Here is a 22678-nt window from a genome sequence, read left to right as displayed (position 1 = left end):
AAAGCTCGAAAACAAGCGGGATTGTACGGTAATAGCTTTTCTCTTGTTTGTGATGAGCTTTGAAGTGAAGAATCTTATGCATTATTGATAAATAAAATACATTGGAATAAATAAGCGTGGCAGAATTTAATACAACATGTGGCATATTGCTGAAAATAATAATAATAATAATAATAGGAATACGTCCAGAATTCAACAATAGCTTCAAACTCACTTTCCAAAATGACTTTGCTTGAGTTATTATATGAAACAGAAATATAGTGCTGCATGTCCTTTCTAAAAATAGTTTGGAATACATAACATAAAAGAAAAAATGTTCTAGTCACATCTGTATGGGTCAAACGAAACAAATGACTTGAGGTGGCACATTGGATGAGAGTAAGCACCTAACAGTTTTTATTACTGTTCCCAGAGAAAATGTGTTTGTTTACTAGAATAAGAGATTGCTACTTAAGCAGTAGTGACCCCCGAGTTTTTATGATAAATCATGAGAAAGAAAAATTTTTTTTAAAGCTATCGGTAGTTCTGTGTCATAGTTTGAAGGACTTTTCCAAATTTTAAAGGTAAAGGTTCCCTTCACACATATGTGCTAGTCGTTCCCGACTCTAGGGGGCGGTGCTCATCTCTGTTACAAAGCCAAAGAGCCAGCGCTGTTGAAGACGTCTCCGTGGCCATGTGGCCGGCATGACTAAACGCCAAAGGCGCATGGAACGCTGTTACCTTCCCACCAAAGGTGGTCCCTATTTTTCTACTTGCCTTTTTTACATGCTTTCAAACTGCTAGGTTGGCAGAAGTTGGGAAGAGTAACGGGAGCTCACCCCGTTACGCGGCACTAGGGATTCGAACCGCTGAACTGCCAACCTTTCGATCGACAAGCTCAGCATCTTAGCCACTGAGCCACCATGTCCCCACTGAGTAAAATTCCAAATTTTACAAGCTGGTAAATCATGTCAAGCTAGGTTTTTGTTCCTAAAGAAGTGGCTCTTTAAAAGCCTTCAATACCTGCAGAACCAACCTGCATTTTAATTAATTAATATGCAAGGTGTCTATCCCCCACTTCTTATGCAAGATCAGATACATAGTGCTTCTTCTCACATGTTTCCTACATTTCCCATTGAATTGGGAGAGGATGGTTGGTTTAGAGTTGTTGTTTTTTTTTTTTTAATTTGATTTATATGCCGCCCTTCTCCGGAGACTCAGGGCGGCTTACAATGCGTTAAGCAATAGCCTTCATTCTTTTGTATATTTTATACAAAGTCAGCTTATTGCCCCCACAAACTGGGTCCTCATTTCACCTACCTTAGAAAGGATGGAAGGCTGAGTCAACCTTGAGCCTTGGAGAGATTCGAACCAGCAGAAATTGCAGGCAGCTGTGTTAATAACAGGGTGCACTAAACCCCTGTACTATCAAGGCTCTGTTGATGATTGAACAGTGGCCAAAGATGCACATAAACCTGGTTTTTTTCCCCAATTTCAGTCCAAGATCCTAATTACGATACCACTGTAGCTCAAATTGCATCATGGAGAATTGTGATCAAAGGCAAGGATAACTAAGCTTGATTAGAAGTAAGCTATTTTGGGGTGAGGAGGTTCTGGTGAGCACATTTGGAATGTTGAGAATGTACTCTGAGATTAATTGGCAAATAGGTTAGGTGTACATAGTAGTCATTTACCAAAAAGTAATCTAGTAATCTAGTTCCTATAACTTCCCATGATTTCTTTATCATCCTTGTGTTACATTATTTTGACAGAATTAGGTGAACACCATTCTAGTAAAGCAGATTCTATTACTTTTGTTTTCTTTTTTTTTTTTTTTTAATTTTTTTTTTTATTATTTTTTTATAATCCAACATACACAGACAAACACAAACATTTAAACAAACTATACATAGACTAACTATACAATAAAATCAAGTCCTAAGACTTGAGCTTTGAAGTGTAGAAACCTCGGTAGTTGTATATCAATATATCTGTACAGATTATACTTCATCATATATCAATATTTATATAACAATATTTCATTTTGTTTCTATGTTTGAATATAGTTAGATGGTATTTCCTTAATTCGTGTCCTTTTTTTCTAACCAGTTATACCATTTTTGCCAAATTAGGTAATAGTCTGAGTCTTCTTTTCCCTGAATTTCTTTGGTCAGTTTATCCATTTCTGCACATTCCATTGTTTTTTGTATTACTTTTTCCTCTGTTGGCGTATTTTCCAATTTCCACATCTGTGCAAAAGCGATTCTGGCAGCGGTTAGGATGTGTATAATTAGGTATTGTGTCTCTTTTTTATAATCTTTTGTGAGTATTCCTAATAAGTATGTTTCCGGTCTGAGGGGTACTTTTTGGGTGGTGATTTCTTCCAATTGACTTTGAATTGTTTTCCAAAATTTTTTAACTTTTGGACATGACCACCACATGTGGAAGTAAGTCCCCTTCTGTGTTTTACATTTCCAACAATTTGGATTGGTGTTGGGGAACATCTTTGCCAGTCTTGCAGGGGGGAGATGCCATCTGTAAAACATCTTATATGTATTTTCCTTGTAGGGCACGGACATCGTCAGTTTAGTATTGACTTTCCACATTTTTTCCCACTTTTCTAAATTAATATTATATCCAAAATTTTTAGCCCAAATAATCATATTTTCCTTCACCACTTCTTCTTCCAGTTTGTATTTAAGCAAATAATTGTATATTTTAGTTATTAATTTATCATCTGATTGCATTATAATTTTGTCTAATTCATTCCTTTCTTTTTGGATTCCAAATTTTTTCATATCGCTTTTATATCTTGATTTTATCTGTAAATACGTCCACCAATCTATGTCCGTGCCCTGTTGTCTCAATTCCTCTGTTGTTTTTATATCTCCCTCTGTATTCAACAATTCGTCGTAGGTCTTCATTTTATTCATATCCATTGTGTTCGGGTAAATTTGTGCTTCCATGGTTGATATCCATCTTGGAATTTTATCATAATGTTTCCTTCTTATTTCAATCCAAATTTTTGCTAGTGCTCCTCTAATGTAGTGTCTCCTGAAATGCTCATGCTGTCTGGGCTTTTCTTCCCATAGAAATGCGTGCCAACCTTTGAACAGATCGAATCCTTCTAGGGCTAGTATTCGTTTGTCTTTGAGTGTCATCCAATCCTTGATCCAGGTTAGGGCTGTTGCAATGTAGTAGGTTTGCCAATCTGGTAATCCCAGGCCGCCTCTTTCTTTGGTATCTTGCAGGTGTTTCAATTTAATCCTGGCTCTCTTCCCCTGCCATATATACTTGTATATCATTTTATCAAGGTCTTTAAAATATGTTTTCCCCGGACTTATCGGTATTGTTCTAAATAAATATAACATTTTTGGTAAAATAGTCATTTTAATTGAAGCAATTTTGCCTAATAATGATAGTTTTAATTTACTCCATGCATCTAAGTCCTTCTGTATCTGTTTAAGCAATTTAATGTAGTTGTCTTCTTTTAATGATGATACTTTATTGGTGAGCCAAATTCCTAAATATTTTATTTTGGTTGTTGTTTGTATTCCTAGTGCCTCTTCCAGCTCCTCCTCCTGGGGTTTTGTCAAATTTTTAGTTAGTAATTTAGTTTTTTGTCTATTAATTTTCAAACCTGCCACTTCGCCGTATTGTTCTATCTTCCTTAATAAATTCAGTCCTGATTGTTTCGGTTCCTCTAATATAAATACTACGTCATCCGCGAATGCTTGTAGTTTGTATTCCTGGTTTTTTGTTCTTAATCCTTTTATTTCATTGTCATTCCTAATTTCGTTCAATAGGGGCTCGAGTGCTAATATATATAGTATAGGAGAAAGAGGACATCCTTGTCTCACTCCTTTGGATATTTTAAATTGGTCTGTTGTCTCTCCATTTATCCATATTCTTGCAATTTGATCTGAATATATTGTTTGGATCATATTAAGAAATTTCTCGCCAGTTCCCATTTTTTCTAGTTGCAATATTAAAAACCCCCAGTTCAGATTGTCGAAAGCTTTCTGTGCGTCGAGGAAGAGTAAGGCCATTTTTTCATCTGATTTTTGCTCATAATATTCCAGTATATTAATTATTGTTCTTGTGTTCTTGTTGATTTGCCTATTTGGAATAAAGCCATTTTGGTCTGGATGGATATAATTCACAATAATTTTCTTCATTCTCTGAGCCATAATCGATGTAAATAATTTATAGTCTGCGTTTAGGAGTGATATGGGTCTGTAGTTTTTGGTTTGAGTTAGATCTGAATCTTCTTTAGGTATCAATGTAATAATTGTCTCGATCCATGATTTAGGAATTTTAGCTTTTAAAATCGCTTCGTTCAGAACTTGTAATAAAATGTCATCCATTGACTGATTCTCGATTTTATAGAATTCTGCCGGGATACCATCTGGGCCTGGTGTTTTATTGTTGTTCTGCTTCTTCTTTGCTTCAATTAATTCTAACATCGATATTGGTCTGTTCAAGAGTTCTCTTTGAGTTTCTTTTATTTCTTGGATATTGGCTTTGTTTATATATTCTTTTACTTTCTCCAATTGGATTTCTTCCTGCGTATATAGTTCCTGATAGAAGTTCCTTACAATTCGCTTTTTTGCCTCATTCATATGCTGTAGTTGCCCTTGTTCATCTTGAAGTTGGTGTATTAGTCTTTTCTCCTTTTCTTTCTTTAATTTATATGCCAACCAACGTCCTGTTTTATTAGCAAATTCAAATTGGTTTTGCTTTGCCATTTTAATCTTCCTAGCTATTTCTGTTGTTGTTATTAAATTTATTTCGTGTTTGATATGTTTTATTTTTTCCTTAATCTCTTTCCCATCTGGTCTGTTCTGTAATTCTACTTCTAGTTTTCCGAGCTCAGTCATTAGGTTATCCCTTCTTTGTTGTTTCTCTCTATTTTTCTTCACCTTGAATGAGATTGTTAATCCTCTTATATATGCTTTTGTGGCATCCCATAGAATTTGTAATGATGTATGTTCCTTTTTGTTTATTTGAAAAAATATCTCCATCTCTTTCTTTATCATCTCTATGTATTCTTTATCTTTGGTGATTTCTCTATCCATCATCCATCTTCCTCTCCTTGACCGGCCTTTCCAGACTATTGTTATAGGACTGTGGTCTGCCCATATGTTCGGTGTGATTTCAATTTCTTTTATGCTTTCTCTTAGTTCTGCCGTCATCCAGGCCATATCTAGTCTGGACCAAGACTGATGGGGATTTGAATAATATGTATACTGTTTTTTAGTTTTATTCAATTCTCTCCAGGCATCTTTCAGTTGTAACTCTTGAGTCATGTCCTTAAAAGTATCCGGTAGTGTCTTTTTCTTAGATTTGTTTTTTTTGTTACTTTGGTAGTCATAGTCCATATCTACAATTGCGTTATAGTCCCCTATTATGCATATGTGTTCGTAGTCTAATTCTTTAATTTTGTCGTGTAGCTTTTTAAAGTATTCTTTTTGGTTCCCGTTTGGAGCATATATTGATACTAATAACATATTTCGGGCCTCTGTCTTAATATTGACCATTAATATCCTACCATCCCCGTCTGTGTAAATTTGTTTTGCCTGGATATGGTTTTTAACGTATATTGCAATGCCTCTTTTTTTTTGGTCTGATAGTGAGGTAAATAATGATCCAAGTTTTCTGTTTTCTAATAATTTTTTGTGTTGTTTTTTAATGTGTACTTCTTGTAAATTGATAATGTCTGTATCTAATTTTTGAAGTTTTTTAAAGATATGTGTTCTTTTGGTTGGTAGATTAAGGCCATTTATGTTAATTGAAATTAATTTCAATTCTTGTCCCATTTCCTTTAGTTTTTGTTTGTTAGTTTGAGTTTACTTGTGTTTCTTGTTACCATTTGTGTTTTCCCCCTAGCCCCTTCTCTTTCAATCCTCTCTTTTTCCCTAGACTCCTTTTCTTCCTTTCCTTTTTTTGTTTCCCCCGAGGGGTGTTCCTGGTTTGTATTATCTGAGTCACACCTAGTTTCCTGTTCTTCTTCTATTATAAAATGCGTGTCAAAAAATTCTTGTGCCTTCTCTATCGTGTCAATTTTATATTTTTTGTCATCCCAGGATATTAGGATTCCCTCTGGCACCAGCCAGCGGAACATTATTTTATGTTGGTTCAGTAGGGTTGTCAAGAAATTATAGTTTTTCCTATATTCTCTTATTCTTCTTGGGACTTGTTTTAAGGTTATTATTTCTTTCCCTTTGTAGCATGGTTTCTCCTCTCTCATTAGTGTATAAATCTCATCTTTAACAGTTTTACGTGCAAATCTGACATGTATTTCTCCGGGTAGTTTGTGCCTACGGGCATAATTCGTATGCACTCTATAAATTTCGTCAATTTCCCTACTAATATCGTTTTTTTCCTTTTGGGAAGCCTCCACTAATATCCCTGTCATCAAGTCTCTTAGATCTTCTCCCTTTGTTTCTGCTATATTTTGAAACCGTAAAAAGAAAGATGCCTTTTCTAATTCTAAATGGGTAATTGATTCTTCAAGTTCTCTGTTTACTTCCATTTGATTTTGTTCGATGTTATCTATCTTCTTCTCCGATTGGACCATTTTGGCTTCTATATTTTGAATTCGTTCTTCGTTTTTAACTATGTTTTGTTGTATTCTTTCAATCTTATCGTCCATTTTTTTTATATTGTCGTTTATTTGTCCTACTTCTAATTTCAGTTCTTCATGATTCTTTTTGGTTTCTTCGTGGTTATTCGCTATTGTTTCTTGGGTCTTGTTCATCCCCTCCTGAATCATAGCCAATATAGAATGTATATTCTGTATGTTGTGTGTAGTAGCAGCTTTATCCTTGTCTGTAGTTAGCATCGTGTCAATGGTTTTTTGTTGTGCCGGTGAGGATTGTATGGGTGCTGGTTTTTTCCCTTGTTTAGTTATTGTTATTGAGGATGTTGCCATCGTTTTTTGTATTATTTTTTTCCAAATTTTCATACACTGATTGGGGGTAATTGAAATATCGTTATATAGGAGTCAAATTGATTAATTCAGTGGGGTTAAGGGGAAATACAGTGTTTTAGCAATTCATTTTCCTATTCTTATTCCTAAACAGTGTAATATCGTCAATATTTAAATACCAAGTTATATTAATACTTAAATTCACATTAAGTCTAAACAATTCATGTGTACCTTTGTATAATAAACCTATGTAGTCTAAGATTCCCTATAAATCGTCTAAGATATTCTATTAGGTTCTATATGTATTTAAGTTATATCACCATTACCAATGTATAGTATTTGTATTAATTATCACAATTATTATTCCTTATTATTCCTTAATATTATCTATAACAGTTTCTTTACAGTATCTATGTTAGTATCTAAATTTCCAATCAATACACAATATACAATATATTACTATAGAATCTATTGTCTTAATTCAATGAGATAGAAAACCATAAGACAGTAAAAGAGAGAAAAAAAAAAATGTATAAATTAATCTTAAGTCAATTAATACGTATTATATTAACTTCAAAATTAGTATTAGTATTATTTAGACAGAGTTAATTAAACTGTAGTTGGATTTTATAATATAAATAAGATAGCTATCTTTGATAATAGATGTTAAAAGTTCTCCATTAAGTCACTTTCAGACCAATTGAAATTACTTCCTTTCCCTTCTTCCTTCGTTCTTCAGTTCGCCTTTAGCTCGCCCAGCTTTCACAGTTCTGTTGCAATAATTCCCGTTGAAACAGTAAGGTAATTGTTCCGATTTGTAGCAAGTTATATCTCCTCTACCAGCAGCATCAATGTGTCCAATGTCTTACTACCAGTCCTTTATCTGTGGTTTGGATTTATTATTACTGCTGGATACAAAGTAAAAAATCCTTCTCCAAGTCCTCGATCCTCAGTCCACCTTTCACTCCGTTTAGCTGATTCCCTTTTGCCCACAACAGGCTTAAAGAGTCTTAATTCTTAAGTTTCACTTTCTACTATCCCTTTCTCCAATAGTCTTTATTCTTTGTTAAATCAAAACGCGTTATTTATAAAATTATAATCCACCGCTTGCTTGTAATCCTTTCCTTCCGTCTCTCGTCCTTTCGCCAGTCAAATCTGCGCTGTCACTGTGAGTGTTAGTTTCCGCTCCGATCACTTTCTCTCGCCGCTTGTCTGGCGATCTTACCGCCGCTTTTAGGAGTCCTCTTCCCGCCGATGTTTTAAATCCTTAACTCTTTGTAAATATACCGTTCACTTTTCAGATGATTTAGTCCAATTACCGAAGTTTCTCTCTGCAATCTTCGCTTCCACCCTTATCGGTTGACAGCGCTCCGGCCAGCCAAAATGGCTGGTTTTTTTCCCGGTTGGAATTAGGGGGTTTTCCTCTGAACCTTCGGGGTGATTGCTGTCACTCCGAGGTCCTAGGGAGTCCTCCTTTTTCTATCGACCTCTCCGTGGTCGATAGTGCCAGCAACGGCTTCCAATCAAGAAATTTGGAACTTCGGGGACGGAGCCTCGTTCCCCTCGTTCCTTGCACGCTGACGTCACCGCCGGAAGTCTATTACTTTTGTTTTCTAAGAATCTCCGAAAGCATAGTAACATTTTGGTAAAGGAGGAGTCTGGTAGTTCAAGCCATAGCAGTCAAGGTTGGTTGGTTGGAAGGTTGGTAGGAAGGAGGAAGGAAGGAAGGAAAGGAAGGCAGGCAGGCAGGCAGGCAGGAAGGAAGGAAGGAAGGAAGGAATTGGGAAAGGGTGCCTATATAACCATCATCCTACTTTTAGGACTGTATTGTACATTTTGGCCAAGTACATTATCAAAACTTCCAAGTTAACTTAAAAATCAGCTTCTTGTTTTACCTTATATTTTGAGCGTTCATCTTAAGGTTTTGCAGCATGATATTCTTAGTGATCAAAATGTTGTATCTTACAGACCCAATTTTCCAATTATAAGCCTTTGTTTTGTGTTGATTCTAAACGGGCAGAGTGAAAATAATATATCCCACCAAATAGCTTTCTTGGCTTTTTCTTTCTTTCCGTTCTAAGGTCTTCTCCTGTAGTTTATATTCTTTGTACAGGTTTCGTGGTGAAAACTGGAAAGTTTTGAATGGTTGAATAGATGGATTTAGAGCAGGGGCTGGGCAACAATGGACTTCAACTCCCAGAATTCCTGTGCCATCCATGTCTGGTTTAAGAGTAATGTGGTGTAACACCTGCATTCCAGAGCAGCGCTCACCAACGGGTGGTCCTTGGACCACTGGTGGTCTGCGAGAAAATTTTGGTGGTCCGCAGAAAAATTATTTGCATTTTTTATATTGGACTAAACCAGGAATCCTCAAACTACGCTCCCTGGGCTGGATACGTGCAATGAACGTTTGTTTTGCTGCAGAGAGTCTCCCCCTTCAGGGTCTATTTCTGCGGGTCGGCGGGGGGCAGAAATTCCGACTTGGGTTCTGCTTCAGCCTCCTAGTGCGGGGTTTTGGGCGAAGGCTGGAGGGAAGTACCACTGATGGCAAAGAGCCAGAGGGCCTCCTTCCATCATGGCCTGGGAAAGGCTGATCATCTCAGTGCGTTGAGTCTCCAGATGCCGGTACCTGGCCTTGCACTTCCACAGGTCTTCTCTCTGCTTGGAAAGCCTATGCTCGTAGTCCTCAGTGAGGTGCTTCTGCTGAGCCTCCTTCTCGGTCAGACCCAATTTGAACTGAGCTGTTTTGACAACTCTTTCTCATGGTGGCTGCTTAGCTCCAACAACTGCTTCCTGTTGGGAACCTAAGGAGCCCAGGTGGGCAGGTGAGGAGTGACTGGGAGGGGAGGTGTGAGTAGAGGCCATCGAGGCGCCCCTCGATGTGAGTGACATCGAGTTGGCCACACCCACCCAGTTACGTGACCACCTAGCCACGCCCACCCAGCTGGTCATTAGGCAGATCATATTAGTGGTCCGCGGGATTTAAAATTATGAATTTAGTGGTCCCTGAGGTCTGAAAGGTTGGTGACCCCTGCTCCAGAGGAAGCTTCTGTGATGGCAATAGGGTTGATACCTTTTGAGGCTGATGTTTAGTGAGAAAATAAGAAAAGGTTTCAATGCAAATGAAAAGAGGGATCTCTAAATTTGATTTACGCTAGGTAACACACATTTTCTTGTCTTCTTGATTTGAATAGAATCTACAGATAAAAACTTTGGCAGATGATGTGGTAAGATCCTCATATGTGGGTTTGTATTTTAGTGCATGTTGCTTACAATATATCGCATAACCTTAATTATAAATAGAGATGTATGATGTGCTCCTATTAATAACCACTAACATCCTAACTGGCTCTTACACTAGGATCACAACAAGCGGTCACCTCCAACCAAAGAGAATTTGTATTCCAGGGAAATCTTGAAATTAAATTGGTTGCCATGACAGATCAAAATTAGCCTTCCATGTGTTGATATAATTTTAACTAGTCTTCTAAAATGGGAAGTAGATAAAGTTGCCTGATATTATGTTGTGTTCTGATTCCAAAAAAGTTTTGGCATCATCAACATGTGCTGTTAATTTGTGCTGCCTGCATGGCAATTACCGTATTTTTCAGAGTATAAGACGCACCTTTTCCCCCCAAAAAAGAGGGTGAAAATCTGGATGCGTCTTATATTCCGAAAGTAGCTCTGCCCAGCTTCTCAAACGGAGGTTTCAGAGGCTGAAAAAAAGCATCAGAAGCGAAGCTTCAGAAAAAAAGCCTCCAAACAGAGCTTCAGAGGCTTTTTTTCTGAAGCTCTGTTTTGGAGGCTTTCAGAGGCAGGAAAAAAAGTTTTTTCTGAAACAGAGTTTCAGAAGTTTCAGAGGCAGAAAAAAAAGCAAAAAAAAAAAAAAAAAAGCAAGGCACATCGTTCATAACCAAGGAACCTGTTGCTAAAATTCATCTCTGGGAACAGCTGATTGGGGATATTCCGGGAGGCCGATCCACCTACCAATCAGCTTTGTTCTTATTTTCCTCCCCAAAAACTAAGGTGCGTCTTATACTCGGAAAAATATGATATAGCAGCCTTAACTATGACCAGGGTGGATAAAAAAAATCGACTTTTAAATTTTATAAATTTAAAAAATTTAAATCGGATTTTTTTTTTAATTTTTATCAAATTTATTTTAATAAAATGCTTTTGGACTAAAAAAATCTATCTAAAGATATTTTTCTATTTAAGATAACATTAATAATTTAGTTTATTCAGCATGAAATGGAGCTTAGTTAGGGAGCATGAGGCTATATATTCTGCAATATTGGGACTGTTGGTGAGTCAATAACGGATCAGAGGAGGAGCCGCTGCGGACAGAGATGACAGTTGCTCTTTAAAAAATTATGATTTAAATCGAGTTGATTTAAATCAAGCCTTTTTTTACTAGTGATTTAAATCGTGATTTAAAATCGTGTTTTAAAGCGACTTGATTTAAATCAAATCCACCCTGGCTATGACTGATCTGTTTATTTAAAAAAAAAAAAATCTCCCAATTCAACACATACTATAAATTCACACCTTCTTGGAAGGAATTAGCCATTGCTGCAATTTTGCTCTCTTGGAGCACTGGATGTATTGCAACTCATAGCCTGTTCCAGTAAAATCCTATTGAATTTCACCAGGCTGCAACCCAGCTCATTCATCTCATGAAAGTTTCCCATCACCCGAAGTGGCTCCCACCTTTTGCTGACTCTCGTTTATACTGAATATCTTCCGGCTAAGCAAAAGCAAAAAATAGATTCTTTTCTACTAATGCATAACCAGGCATGCATGCAGTGCTGAGAGAAACAATAGATTAAGGCCCTTTTGCCTGCAACATTGCGCTTCTTAATGTTATCTTCAACTAATGTGATGAAGCATGTAACTTTATCTTATGTAAGGCATTTTTACAGCTGATTTGTTTCTACGATGAGACTGTACTTTTATCATGGAGGGCCTTAAAAATGCCTTGGTTCAGGCCTTACAAAAGGGACTTACATTCATCTTATTAAACATTCTCCAGTTATCAGTTTATGGAAATGATGCCCCTTTTAGATGATGTGGTATGTCTCTGCCGCTGAAGCCGAGTGCACTGTGATTATGTAAGAACAAAACTAAGTGTTAGATATGTAAAAATGTTCTCAAAATCTGAGTGTTCTTTCTTTAAATACCTTCTTCTAATTTTGTACACAAAGTGGGTTTTAGTATTGGCCTAAAAGACTTCAGAGAACAATGTGCTTCTAGAATCTCAGTCAAATTGTGCCTTTTTTATTGATTAATAGCAGAAGAAATAGATGCAGAGTAAGAATCGACTCGGTTTAAACTTAGCTTTTCTTGCTTCAAAAAGTTACTTGGTTCCAGATCTGGAGTTTCTCTATTTTAATAAACCACATATCCTGATTCTGTCCAGTAACCACGATTAGGTAAAACAAAGCACATGAAGTACAGTCTCAGAAATAAGCAGTATGGCTTAATTTTGGGCATGATTATTCCTCTGTTGCTAGCATGTGAAGTAATGCGTCGATGTGTTTTCTCCAAAACATCTACGTTTAAGAATATTTCTTTTCTTTTTGCAGCGGGACAGATTAACTAGTTTTAGGAAATCTGGAGTCAAAAAGGAAAGACTTCTTATCCAGCATCCTATCGACTCACCGGCCTCTATAAACGAATTGCCAGTGGCTCAGCCACTGTTTGATGAACGTTCAATGAATTTATCGGAAAAAGAAGTTATGGACTTGTTTGAGAAAATGATGGTAAGTTTTAATGTTCTCAATGGGTGTGTTGTATCTATATTGCGAATAGAGCATTGTTTTGTGCCATTGATCTATCAAACTTCTGAATGAAACAGTTCCTTTCAATAAGAAAAGTGAAATCAGTAATTAAAAGTTGACTATTTGAGGATGGAGAATTCTAACAGGCTTTGACATTGATTTTCTTGAGTAGAGGACTAGAGAGCAGTGGTGAAATACTCTGCGGGTTGCTAGCAGTTTGCTTGCCTGCGCATGCGCGGGACATGCCAGATGCACACTGTGCCCGTGCATGTGCACTGTGCCCCAAACGCATGCTGCATGTGCATGCACAGAGCGCACCAAACACATGCTGCTCACACATGTGCAGTGCGCACCAAACGCACACTTCATGCGGAAAAAGGAGCCGTTTGAAGGTAAGTAGGAACAGCGAGGGGGGGGAACAGCTGTGCCGCGTGATTTAGATTCGCTAGAAAGCAGGATTTCCTGCTTTCTAGCGAATATAAACCGCGCGGCACAGCTGATCATCGGAAATACCGGTTCGGACCAGCCGGTAGCTTTTTTTTTTTTACTACCAGTTCGCTGAACCGGTAGATTTTATCACTACCGGTTTGCCAGAACTGGTGCGAACCAGTAGGATTTCACCACTGCTAGAAAGTCAATTTTACTTCAAATAAAAATGCTAATATGTTGGGACCAGGTTATCTTAGGGACCATCTCTTGCCGGTCACATCTACCCGACCCATCAGAGCGGGGAGGCAGGAAATGCTGCAGGTCCCATCCTCAAGGGAAATACACCTGGTGGGACCCAGAAGAAGAGCCTTCTCCATGGTGACTCCCTCTCTCTGGAACATCATTCCCCCAGAGATTAGAACGGAACCCATTCTAATACTCTTCCGGAAGTTGCTGAAGATCTGGTTCTCCCAGCCAGCCTGGGGTACCCAGAGCGGGATGGAGCCCATTAAATGGCTCGTGTGATCTGCTGTCGCTGGGATGGAGGGTGGGGGTTGATTTTAGTTTATTATATTAATTTATTTGATTCTTTTTATTAGTTTTATTGTTTTAAATGAGGTTTTATATTCTGTATGCCACCTTGAATCGCCATAGGCGAATAGGCGGCAATATAAATTCAATAAATAAATTCAATAAATAAATACTAGACAGCCCTTGTGACATTTTCATCTTTCTCAGTGACCACATAATGGTGTGTAATAGCTTGATCATGTCTTATCCCATAAAGATAATTGTTCAATAGTTTCTAATTAGCCACTAATAGTTTGCAACTCAAAATTCTCTGTAATGGTTAGAGTGGTGATGGATATGGAACGAATTCACCAGTGAGTGAAAGTAGTTTTGAAAATGAAAGCCATTTGATAAATAAACCTTATTTCCATTATTTCCTAATGGAAGTTATTAAGAATTTTGTCAGGGAGATTACAAAGAATTAAAAGCACCCCTTCATAGTATTCATCACCAAGTTAGCCTGTTGCAGCGAAAACAAAATTAGTTAGAACTGAATAGCAATAGTATTTAGATTTCTGTCCCTCTTCACAGTGCTTTACAGCCCTCTCTAAGCGGTTTACAGAGTCAGTATATTGCCCACAATAATCTGGGTCCTCATTTTACCCACCTCGGAAGGACGAAAGGCTGAGTCAACTTTGAGCCTGGTGAAATTTGAACTGGCAAACTGCAGGCAGCCGACAGTCAGCAGAAGTAGCCTGTAGTACCGCACTCTAACCACTGTGCCACCACCAATGTATTAATAAATAAATACATTTATTATGGAATATATGTTTTCAGGTTGTAGTCCATTTTAGCAGCGGTAAAAAGGATTAATAGAGGTCCTATTCTTCAGTTCATTTTTTTTTTTGAACAAAATATGTTGAAGCTTATCACCATAACGATGATTGCATTGTGAACGACAATTTTAAACAGGCATTCGTTAATTATACAATTGTTGCTGTTCAAACTTCCTATGTTTTGTCCCCCCGTAGCATCTTTATTTATTTATATATCAAACTTCTTATCTACCCACTTACTTCATAGAGGGGCTCTGGGCAACGTACAGTTTAATCAATATAATAAAACATTGAAAACCGAATAATTTAAGATTAATTTTTTTTAAAAAAAATTGTAAAGCAACGTTATAAAATTGCAAAATATCCCATCCACAGTGAAGTCTTGCTTTAAAGACTAATTGCGGGAGGCTGAAAATTATTCAGGAATGTCCACTTCATCAGAAAATAGCATATCCTGGAGATTTACCCAATTTGCACAATAATGTTGTGAAGTGACATTCTGTTACTTGTATGAATTTATGACTTTGGCCTGATTGATACCTTTGTGCAAAAGTCATCAATTGCTTAACGATGTTATGGCTCAAATGATATAGGGGTTGCAAATGATACAACTTGCAACAGATAGCAACAGCAATAGCAGTTAGACTTATATTTTTTACAGTGCTTTACAGCCCTCTCTAAGCGGTTTACAGAGTCAGCATCTTTCCCCCAACAATCTGGGTCCTCGTTTTACCCATCTCGGAAGGATGGAAGATTGATTCAACCTTGAGCCCATCAGGATTGAACTGCTGGCAGTCAACAGAATTAGCCTGCAATACTGCATTCTAATGGATGGATGGATGGATGGATGGATGGATGGATGGATGGATGGAAGGAAGGAAGGAAGGAAGGAAGGAAGGAAGATAGCAATAGCACTTGCACTTATATACCACTTTACAGTGCTTTACAGCCCTCTCTAAGCGGTTTACAGAGTCGGCATATTGCCCCCAACAGTCTGGGTCCTCATTTTACCAACCTCAGAAGGATGGAAGGCTGAGTCAACCTTAGTCACTATAAGAGAAGTTCATCCTATTGAGGATGGCAATGTACAAGTTTTGGTCTATAATGCTCAAGCCTTTAAAAAAAAGTATTTTAAGGATCAGGTGTTATTTTGCTGTTTTTATTTTCTGTAGGTTGCTGTTGCTTCAAGACCAGATTTTATATTATTTCTTTTTTTTTTTTTAAAGGTCCTTTTTGTGAAAGTTTTGTGAGATATTTTCATGATAAATCACTGGACGCCTTCAGTTGTTATCCGTGGATTAAGCTCTGCTTGCTATCTTGCAGGAAGTAACATATTGGAGATTTATTTGTCTTCTTGTTTAGAGTGAAGAGCCTCAGCTGACAGTGGTTATTGGCCAAGCTTGTCTGCTTCTTGGCAACTGTCTCTGTGTATTTGTGGTTAGTCCTTGGCTGGAGACGACCAGCAAAATACCAGGGATGATAGTCTACAAAAATCAGAAAACACGGCATTGGCAAACCGTTGCAATATTGATGCCAAGAAAAATCATAGGGATGAGTGGTCATATGCCACAAGGAGTCAAGCATCAACATGCTTTTCCATTTTAATGGGCTGTAATATAGCGGAAATGCGGGTGCCCTGTATTATTTAAGCAAGCAATTACGCCGTTTGAGCTACTGCTTTTCATGAGAGCGAATACATTCTTGTGGATTTCTTGGGGCTTCCCTATCCCACTTTGTGTTCAGTTTTACATGTGACGGAGCTGAAGAATCCAAGTAGTAAAGCCATTACAAACACTCTTCTCTCAAAGCGTGCTTGAAAAGACAAACAAGAATCTATTTTAGTTAATACCCTGTTTTCCCGGAAATAAGACATCCCCTGATAATAAGCCCAATCGGGCTTTTGAGCGCATGGCAATAAGGCCAAGGGCTTATTTCAGGGTTCAAAAAAAATATAAGACAGGGTCTTATTTTCGGAGAAACATGGTTGATGTTGCAATACAACTTTTTGGATGGACTCCCTGTTTTGGGAACGGACCAGCCCGTGATTTCGTGCCACATAAATTTAGATTTTTGATGAATTCTGTTCTTTTAAAAACTCTGGAATAGTTTAAACTAGAAACACCCAACTATTCACAATCTTTTTTTCTCTTGCCCAATGTCACACTCTCCCTGTTCTGACCCAGCCTTAGCAGACACAAGAAACACACTCCTTGTCACGAAAACCCCTCTCTTTATTTTCTTCTTGTGAATTAATTGCATTCACCCACTGAAAAGTCCAGGCATTAGTCCTTCAAGGAGTTAACTGCAGTAAGAGACCTTATCAGTTCCTTGCGATAATTGCCAGACCGTGAGCTCCCAGACGAAAGGCTGCAAAGTAAGTTTTGGCAAGCAGTCTCTGAGGCATGAAACACGAGGAGCCAAATGTTCAAAAATCCGAACTGTTGTCTCCTACGACCACCACTCCCCTTTCCTTTTATTTATTCCCCTGGCAGGGAGGGGCCATTCAACGTCCATTTGTGCCTTGCTTCCCAAGTCAACTCCTTGTCCTCCGTTGTTCTCCTCTCCTAACAGCTCTGCACATATGGGCCTCTGGAACAGGCCCCAGCTGTTCTTCCTCCCCACTTATCTCGGCCTCCATAGGCAGCTGCCTCTCCGGTGGCTGGGAATTGTTGGACGGCCCTGGCTCTATCTCTGCATCCGACACAGAGCATCCATCAGAGCCTTCCCCAGACTCCAGCACTAACTCAAGTTTCTCCCCAACCTCCCCATCGTCTGCCACCAGCTCCGCTGGCAGGTGGCATGCCACAACAATCCCCTCTGCAATATCAGATGACAAATATAAGAAAGGACCAGGCGTTGAAAGACTGTACCTTTGTCTTTCTGGAATCCACAGAGAATGTTCTTCTTCATAGCTCTTTTTACAGCAAGACTGTAACCAGATTGATCTTCCTTCTGATCAGCAGATATCCTGGTTGCTCAGAGTTGGCCAGATGTTGGTCATAGATAAACTGACTTTTGTTACAATGCATGTAACTCGTGCATTGTACCATAGCATGTGGGATCCACCGGACTGCTCATGGACCTGTTCCTGCTATGCAGATGTAATGGCTAATTTATTAGCTAAAGAGCCATGATGGCACAGTGGTTAGAATGAAGTATTGCAGGCAAATTCTGCTGACTGCTGACTGCCAGGAGTTCAATTCTGGCTTAAGGTTGACTCAACCTTCCATCCTTCCGAGAACCCAGATTGTTGGGGGCAATATGCTGATTCTGTAAACTGCTTAGAGAGGGCTTTAAAGCACTATAAAGTGATATATAAGTCTAATTGCTATTGCTATAAAATGTAATATATCTTGATACATAGATACTACTATGTATCTAGATAGAATCTACAAAGATACTATCTAATCTTTGATACTATCATTTTTTCTAATTTAATATGTTATCACACTTTATATAAATGTTAGATACTGTCACATTTTTGTAATTTTACATGATACACCATTTTATATAATTTTAGATACTCCTTTATAACCTAGAGATAGGTTGTTCCATTTGGACTTTACTCCGAATGGATTTCTAGATAGGTTGTTTGATAAACCTATTTTAGTTTTGTCTTAAATTTTATTTACTGCCTCTTAAGATAGTACTCAAGCACTCATGGGCACGTTGCTTCTACTGGTCTAAGACCAATTGAAACTCCTATGTAAACAAAACTTAGATGTACTGTATATGTACATTATATATGTTGCTTAAATTTAAGACTGATTGGAAGGTATGCTTGGCATTAAATTATGTTTATCATAATCATTCCTAAGTGGTAAGTATTATAAAATCTGGGATTCGTTCTCCTAAAAGACAACTGTCAGGTTCCAAGTAATGCATCCATCACAAATTGAACTCCGAGGCATTCCGTTTTGTCAAAGTACAAATTTATTTAGATACACCATATTGGCACTAACTGGTGAAAAGCCAGTACTGAAGTTCCCGGGCTTTTCACTCCAATATAAGTTTTAGATTCTCAAGTTTCCAAAACAAACTGTCACATTGTCCAACCAAGTTGGGAGCTGGTTGCTTGGTGACTTCTCTCCTCCTCCTCCGGTTACCCAGCCGTTGGAATGTGCGTGACTCCTCAGCTAGCTCTGATGTTATGACTGAGAGCTCTATCCTCCTTCAGCTCCAAACTGTGTCAAACTGAATTCATATTAGAATACCCAAAGATACAAACAATCCCACACCCAAATCAAATTCAGGCTTGACAACAACCTTGAGAGCCATGTTTAATGCAAGTTATGGTAACGCTGTTTCCAAAATTTTGTCCACTGTTTTAATGTGCATGAATTAATTACGGCATCTTTCGGAAACTTCACAGTGCAAATTACTGTATCTTTTGGAGTATAAGACGCACCGGAGTATAAGACGCAGCTTAGTTTTTTGGGAGGAAAATAGGGGGGAAAAATCCGCCTATCAGGTATTCATCTGGCTACCGTCCTAAGTTTGGTCAGCTTCAGCACATTAGTTTGCTAGTTTTCTTATCCCCTGCTTGGGGATAAAAAACAGCTTCTAAAGCACAGCTGAGCGGAAGCAGCAATGAGAAAAGCAGGCAAAGCACGGGGAGATCATTTCACTCAGCTAGCGCCTTGTTAGGGCTGAAAAAAAGATGCTAAAGAACAGCTGAGAGTCGGAGCAAAGCATGGAGATCACTTCACTCGCTAGTGCCTCATTAAAGCACAGCGGGAGAGTCAATGGAGCAGGCAAAGCTGGGAAGATCGCTTCACTCACTAGTGCCTCATTAGCGCCTCGTTAGGGATGAAAAAAAGCTTCGAAAAAGCTACATTCGGCGTATAAGTAGTACCCAAATTTTCAGCCTCTTTTTTGGGGGGGGAGGTGCGTTTTATACTCCAGAAAATACGGTAATGCGGTAAAATACGATAATGGGGTAGAAGAGAAAGCAGACAAAATGGCTGCCTTCAACCCTCATACTGTTTTCCAGCCATTCTCAGTTTCTGTTAGAATAAATATTCTTTGATGACTTGTTACAACAGTTTTTGAGCCAAGACGTATATCTCTTCCCAGCCCTGTGCTAATTCCAGTCTTGGCATTGGGTATGATATGGGGACTAAAAAAAAAAAGGAAGAGTTTGAAGTGTGCATGAAAGCCTTTTCCACAAACTAATACCTTAGGATAATGATGAGGAATATAGCCTGTCTCAAGTAAACCAGTCAACCCTACATTTTGCAATAGATGTAGAGCAATTCTTAGCATCTGCAGTCATGAAGATTAAGTAAAAACTATGACATAATAATCCAATCTTGGCAATGTTATGCCTATTTATTTATAGGAAGACATGAATCTAAATGAAGAACGAAAAGCTCCTTTACGGAATAAAGATTTGACCACGAAACGTGAAATGGTTGTCCAGTACATTTCTGCAACTGCCAAATCTGTGAGTAGAGTTTCTGCCTTCCTCGCTTCCCAAGATAGGTCAGACTAATACTCTTAACAACATCTGCAGTTTTCAACTCAAATCTCCAAATTTCTGCTTCAGTTTTATCGTCATTAAGAGCACCTACAAAGCTTTCTTTCCTGAAATCCTTTAAAATGCCTTCAAGGGTAGATAAAAAGCCTTAATTAGAATGTATTGCATATCTCACAACCGGATAGTCAATTTGAAACACGATTCTCTCCTTACAGTAAACCAATAAGTATTTTAAATCCACTGCTCTGGAATAATTATCAAGCATTTTCCACAGTGTCTCTTGCATGCATGATAGCAGAAAGAAAAAAAAAAAAAGGACTTTCTGACTTAAGGTGCAAAAAATATCTTTCCTAACTGCTTTCTTGTTGATTGATGCTATAAATTTGGTGCTATTTAAAAAAAAAAAAACTGCTGGGATCAATGATTTCATTTTCCTATGCTGTTCTTTCTTGGGATGTTTCCTATCCTGTCTCGTGATGTTCAAATCTGTTTAGGAATCCGATTGTTAGGAGAGTTACGCAAAATTCTGCAATTGCTTTGCAACTTCTTTGTAAAGTAGCTTTTACAAAAGGCTTCTCGATTCTAACCGATTGCTTTAAAATACAGATTACAAGGCCAAACAGCAAACACCTTTCATGGTCTAACAAAGCAGTCCGTTGTCGATTTGTTTGTGTTGAACTCAAATTGGAAACATTTTCCACCCCATGCTTTGAAACAAGTTGTACTTGTAGACCAGGCCAATAGAGTTTCTTGGCTGTGGAATTGCATGGAATAGCAATGATTTACAGCCACATTTGGACCAGAATTTCAGGTGCTAAACAATGTGAGCTATAAACGGGTTGTTAACTGAGTCACACCTGATTTTGTCACCTATTTTGCCATGGTTGTTAAGTGAATCAATAGACTTGTTAAATGAATCATGCAGCCATTAAGTGAATCTGGCTTTCCCCATTGACTTGACTAGTTGGACGCCATCTTGGAAGGCTGCAAATGCTCATCAGTGACTCCAGAATGCTTCAGCTGTCATAAATAATGATGTCAACTCGCAAAGCATTCCTGGCCTGCTCTCGAGTTGTCATAGGCAAGGGGGATGGAATCTGACGAAGCAACATGGCAGCCAAAGACAGGAACACATTCCAGACATATCTTTCTCAAGGCTGTCTCCCAGGGTTACCCACAGTGGCCGGAAGGGAGTGATCTCTACAACCCGCGAAATTGCTGTGTTGGCGAATGTGATTGATGACACATCCTGGGGGGAGGTGGAAACAGGGTCATGATTAGGGCCTGTAAATTACGTGGGGTCAGAGGTGGCTTCATTTGGGTACCTGCCGACATGGAGCTCCTAAATAAATAACTGGGTTTCTTTTGAAGCTTGGCTCGAGGCTCATGATTTAATTAGGGCATCCATCAGAACCCCGACAGCCGGCCAGTTTCCTGACTATATGACCGTGGGGATGCTGCAGTGGTCGTAAGTGCGAGGACTGATCATAAGTCACTTTTTTCCCATTGCTCTTGTAAATCTGAACTGTTGCTAAACAAGCAGTGGTAAGCCACCTATAACTCATTTTGTTTTCAAGTTTTAAAAGTACTGTATTTCAGATACATTTATAAAAACGGTGTTTTCAAGAGAGATGGGATTTTGGCAAGACTTTCAAGGGAAGTCATGAAATTAATTCAGCACGTTTTCAAGTGCTGAAATGATTCCCTGGCTACATTGCTTGCGTTCTGCTAATAGAAATCTGCATTTGGTGACTTCCATACTACGACACTATACAGCAGTTCATTTAGTGACTGTTTGAAGTTACAACGGGACTGGAAAAAGTGACTTATGACTGTTTTTCACACTTATGACCGTTGCAGCATCCTCATGGTCACGTGGTCAAAATTTAGACGCTGGACCGCTGACTCATATTTATGACGGTTTGCAGTGTTCTGGGGTCCCCTTTTGTAACCTTTTGACAAGCAGAGTCAATGGGGAAGCCAGATTCACTTAACAACCGGAATTAGATTCACTTAACAGCCAGATTAATTTAACAACTGCAGTGAGAGAATGCAATGGGGAAGCTAGATTCACTTAACAACTGGAAGCCAGATTCACTTAACAGCCAGATTAATTTAACAACTGCAGTGATTCACTTAACCTCTGTGGCAAGAAAGATGGGGCAAAACTCACTTAACATATGTCTCCCTTAGCAACATAAATTTTGGGCTCAATTGTGGTTGTACGTCGAGGACTATCTGTACCTACCGTAATGTTCTCCTATATTGATGGAGGAAAAAAAAAAATGGCACAGTATTGTAAGTGACGCAATTGATCCTGATAATATCAGGCTCCAACTACTTAAGACTGTGTAGGCTTTCTCAGATGTCATCCTATATGCAAAATACCATATTTTTCGGAGTATATGACGCACCAGAGTTTTTTGGTGAGGAAAAGAAGAAAAAGAAATCTGCCTCTACCTCTGAGCAATTTTGCCTCATTGCAGCAAACAGCAAACAGCCTGCTTTACTTTCATTTTCATTTTCAGCATAGCTTGATTAGCACAAGGGAAAAAAAATCTGCTCCCAGCAATTTACCTCTTTGCAGCAAGTAGCAGAACCCTGCACAAAACAGCTGAGAGCAAAACAGCTGAGAGTCGGGAGGCCGATCCAATCAACTTGTGCTAATTAGGCTGTGCTGAAGCTGAAAGGAGCTGTTTTTTTCTTGCTGTTTGCTTGCAAGGAGGTAACTGCT

The 22678-nt window shown here is 38.5% G+C and overlaps 1 protein-coding gene across 5 annotated transcripts in view; it reads left to right on the top strand.

The window, feature by feature from the left end:
• The window catches only part of DIAPH2 (diaphanous related formin 2), a 352831-nt gene that overhangs the window by 23390 nt on the left and 306763 nt on the right, over window positions 1-22678 (top strand). For 4 of the 5 annotated variants that reach the window (XM_070952070.1, XM_070952072.1, XM_070952069.1 and 1 more), the window contains exons 2-4: window positions 10105-10137; window positions 12496-12672; window positions 19807-19911. In XM_070952070.1, the coding sequence (XP_070808171.1) occupies window positions 10105-10137; window positions 12496-12672; window positions 19807-19911 (315 nt within the window). The remainder of the gene's footprint in view (window positions 1-10104; window positions 10138-12495; window positions 12673-19806; window positions 19912-22678) is intronic. The other variant, XM_070952071.1, reaches the window with a different exon arrangement.

The sequence above is a fragment of the Pituophis catenifer genome, unplaced genomic scaffold, assembly GCF_029215685.1.
Source record: "Pituophis catenifer annectens isolate HBS135680 unplaced genomic scaffold, rPitCat1.0.hap2 SCAF_11, whole genome shotgun sequence".
NCBI lineage: Eukaryota > Metazoa > Chordata > Lepidosauria > Squamata > Colubridae > Pituophis > Pituophis catenifer.
The sequence above is the reverse complement of the archived record's forward strand: the minus strand, read 5'-3'. Positions and strand labels throughout refer to the sequence as shown.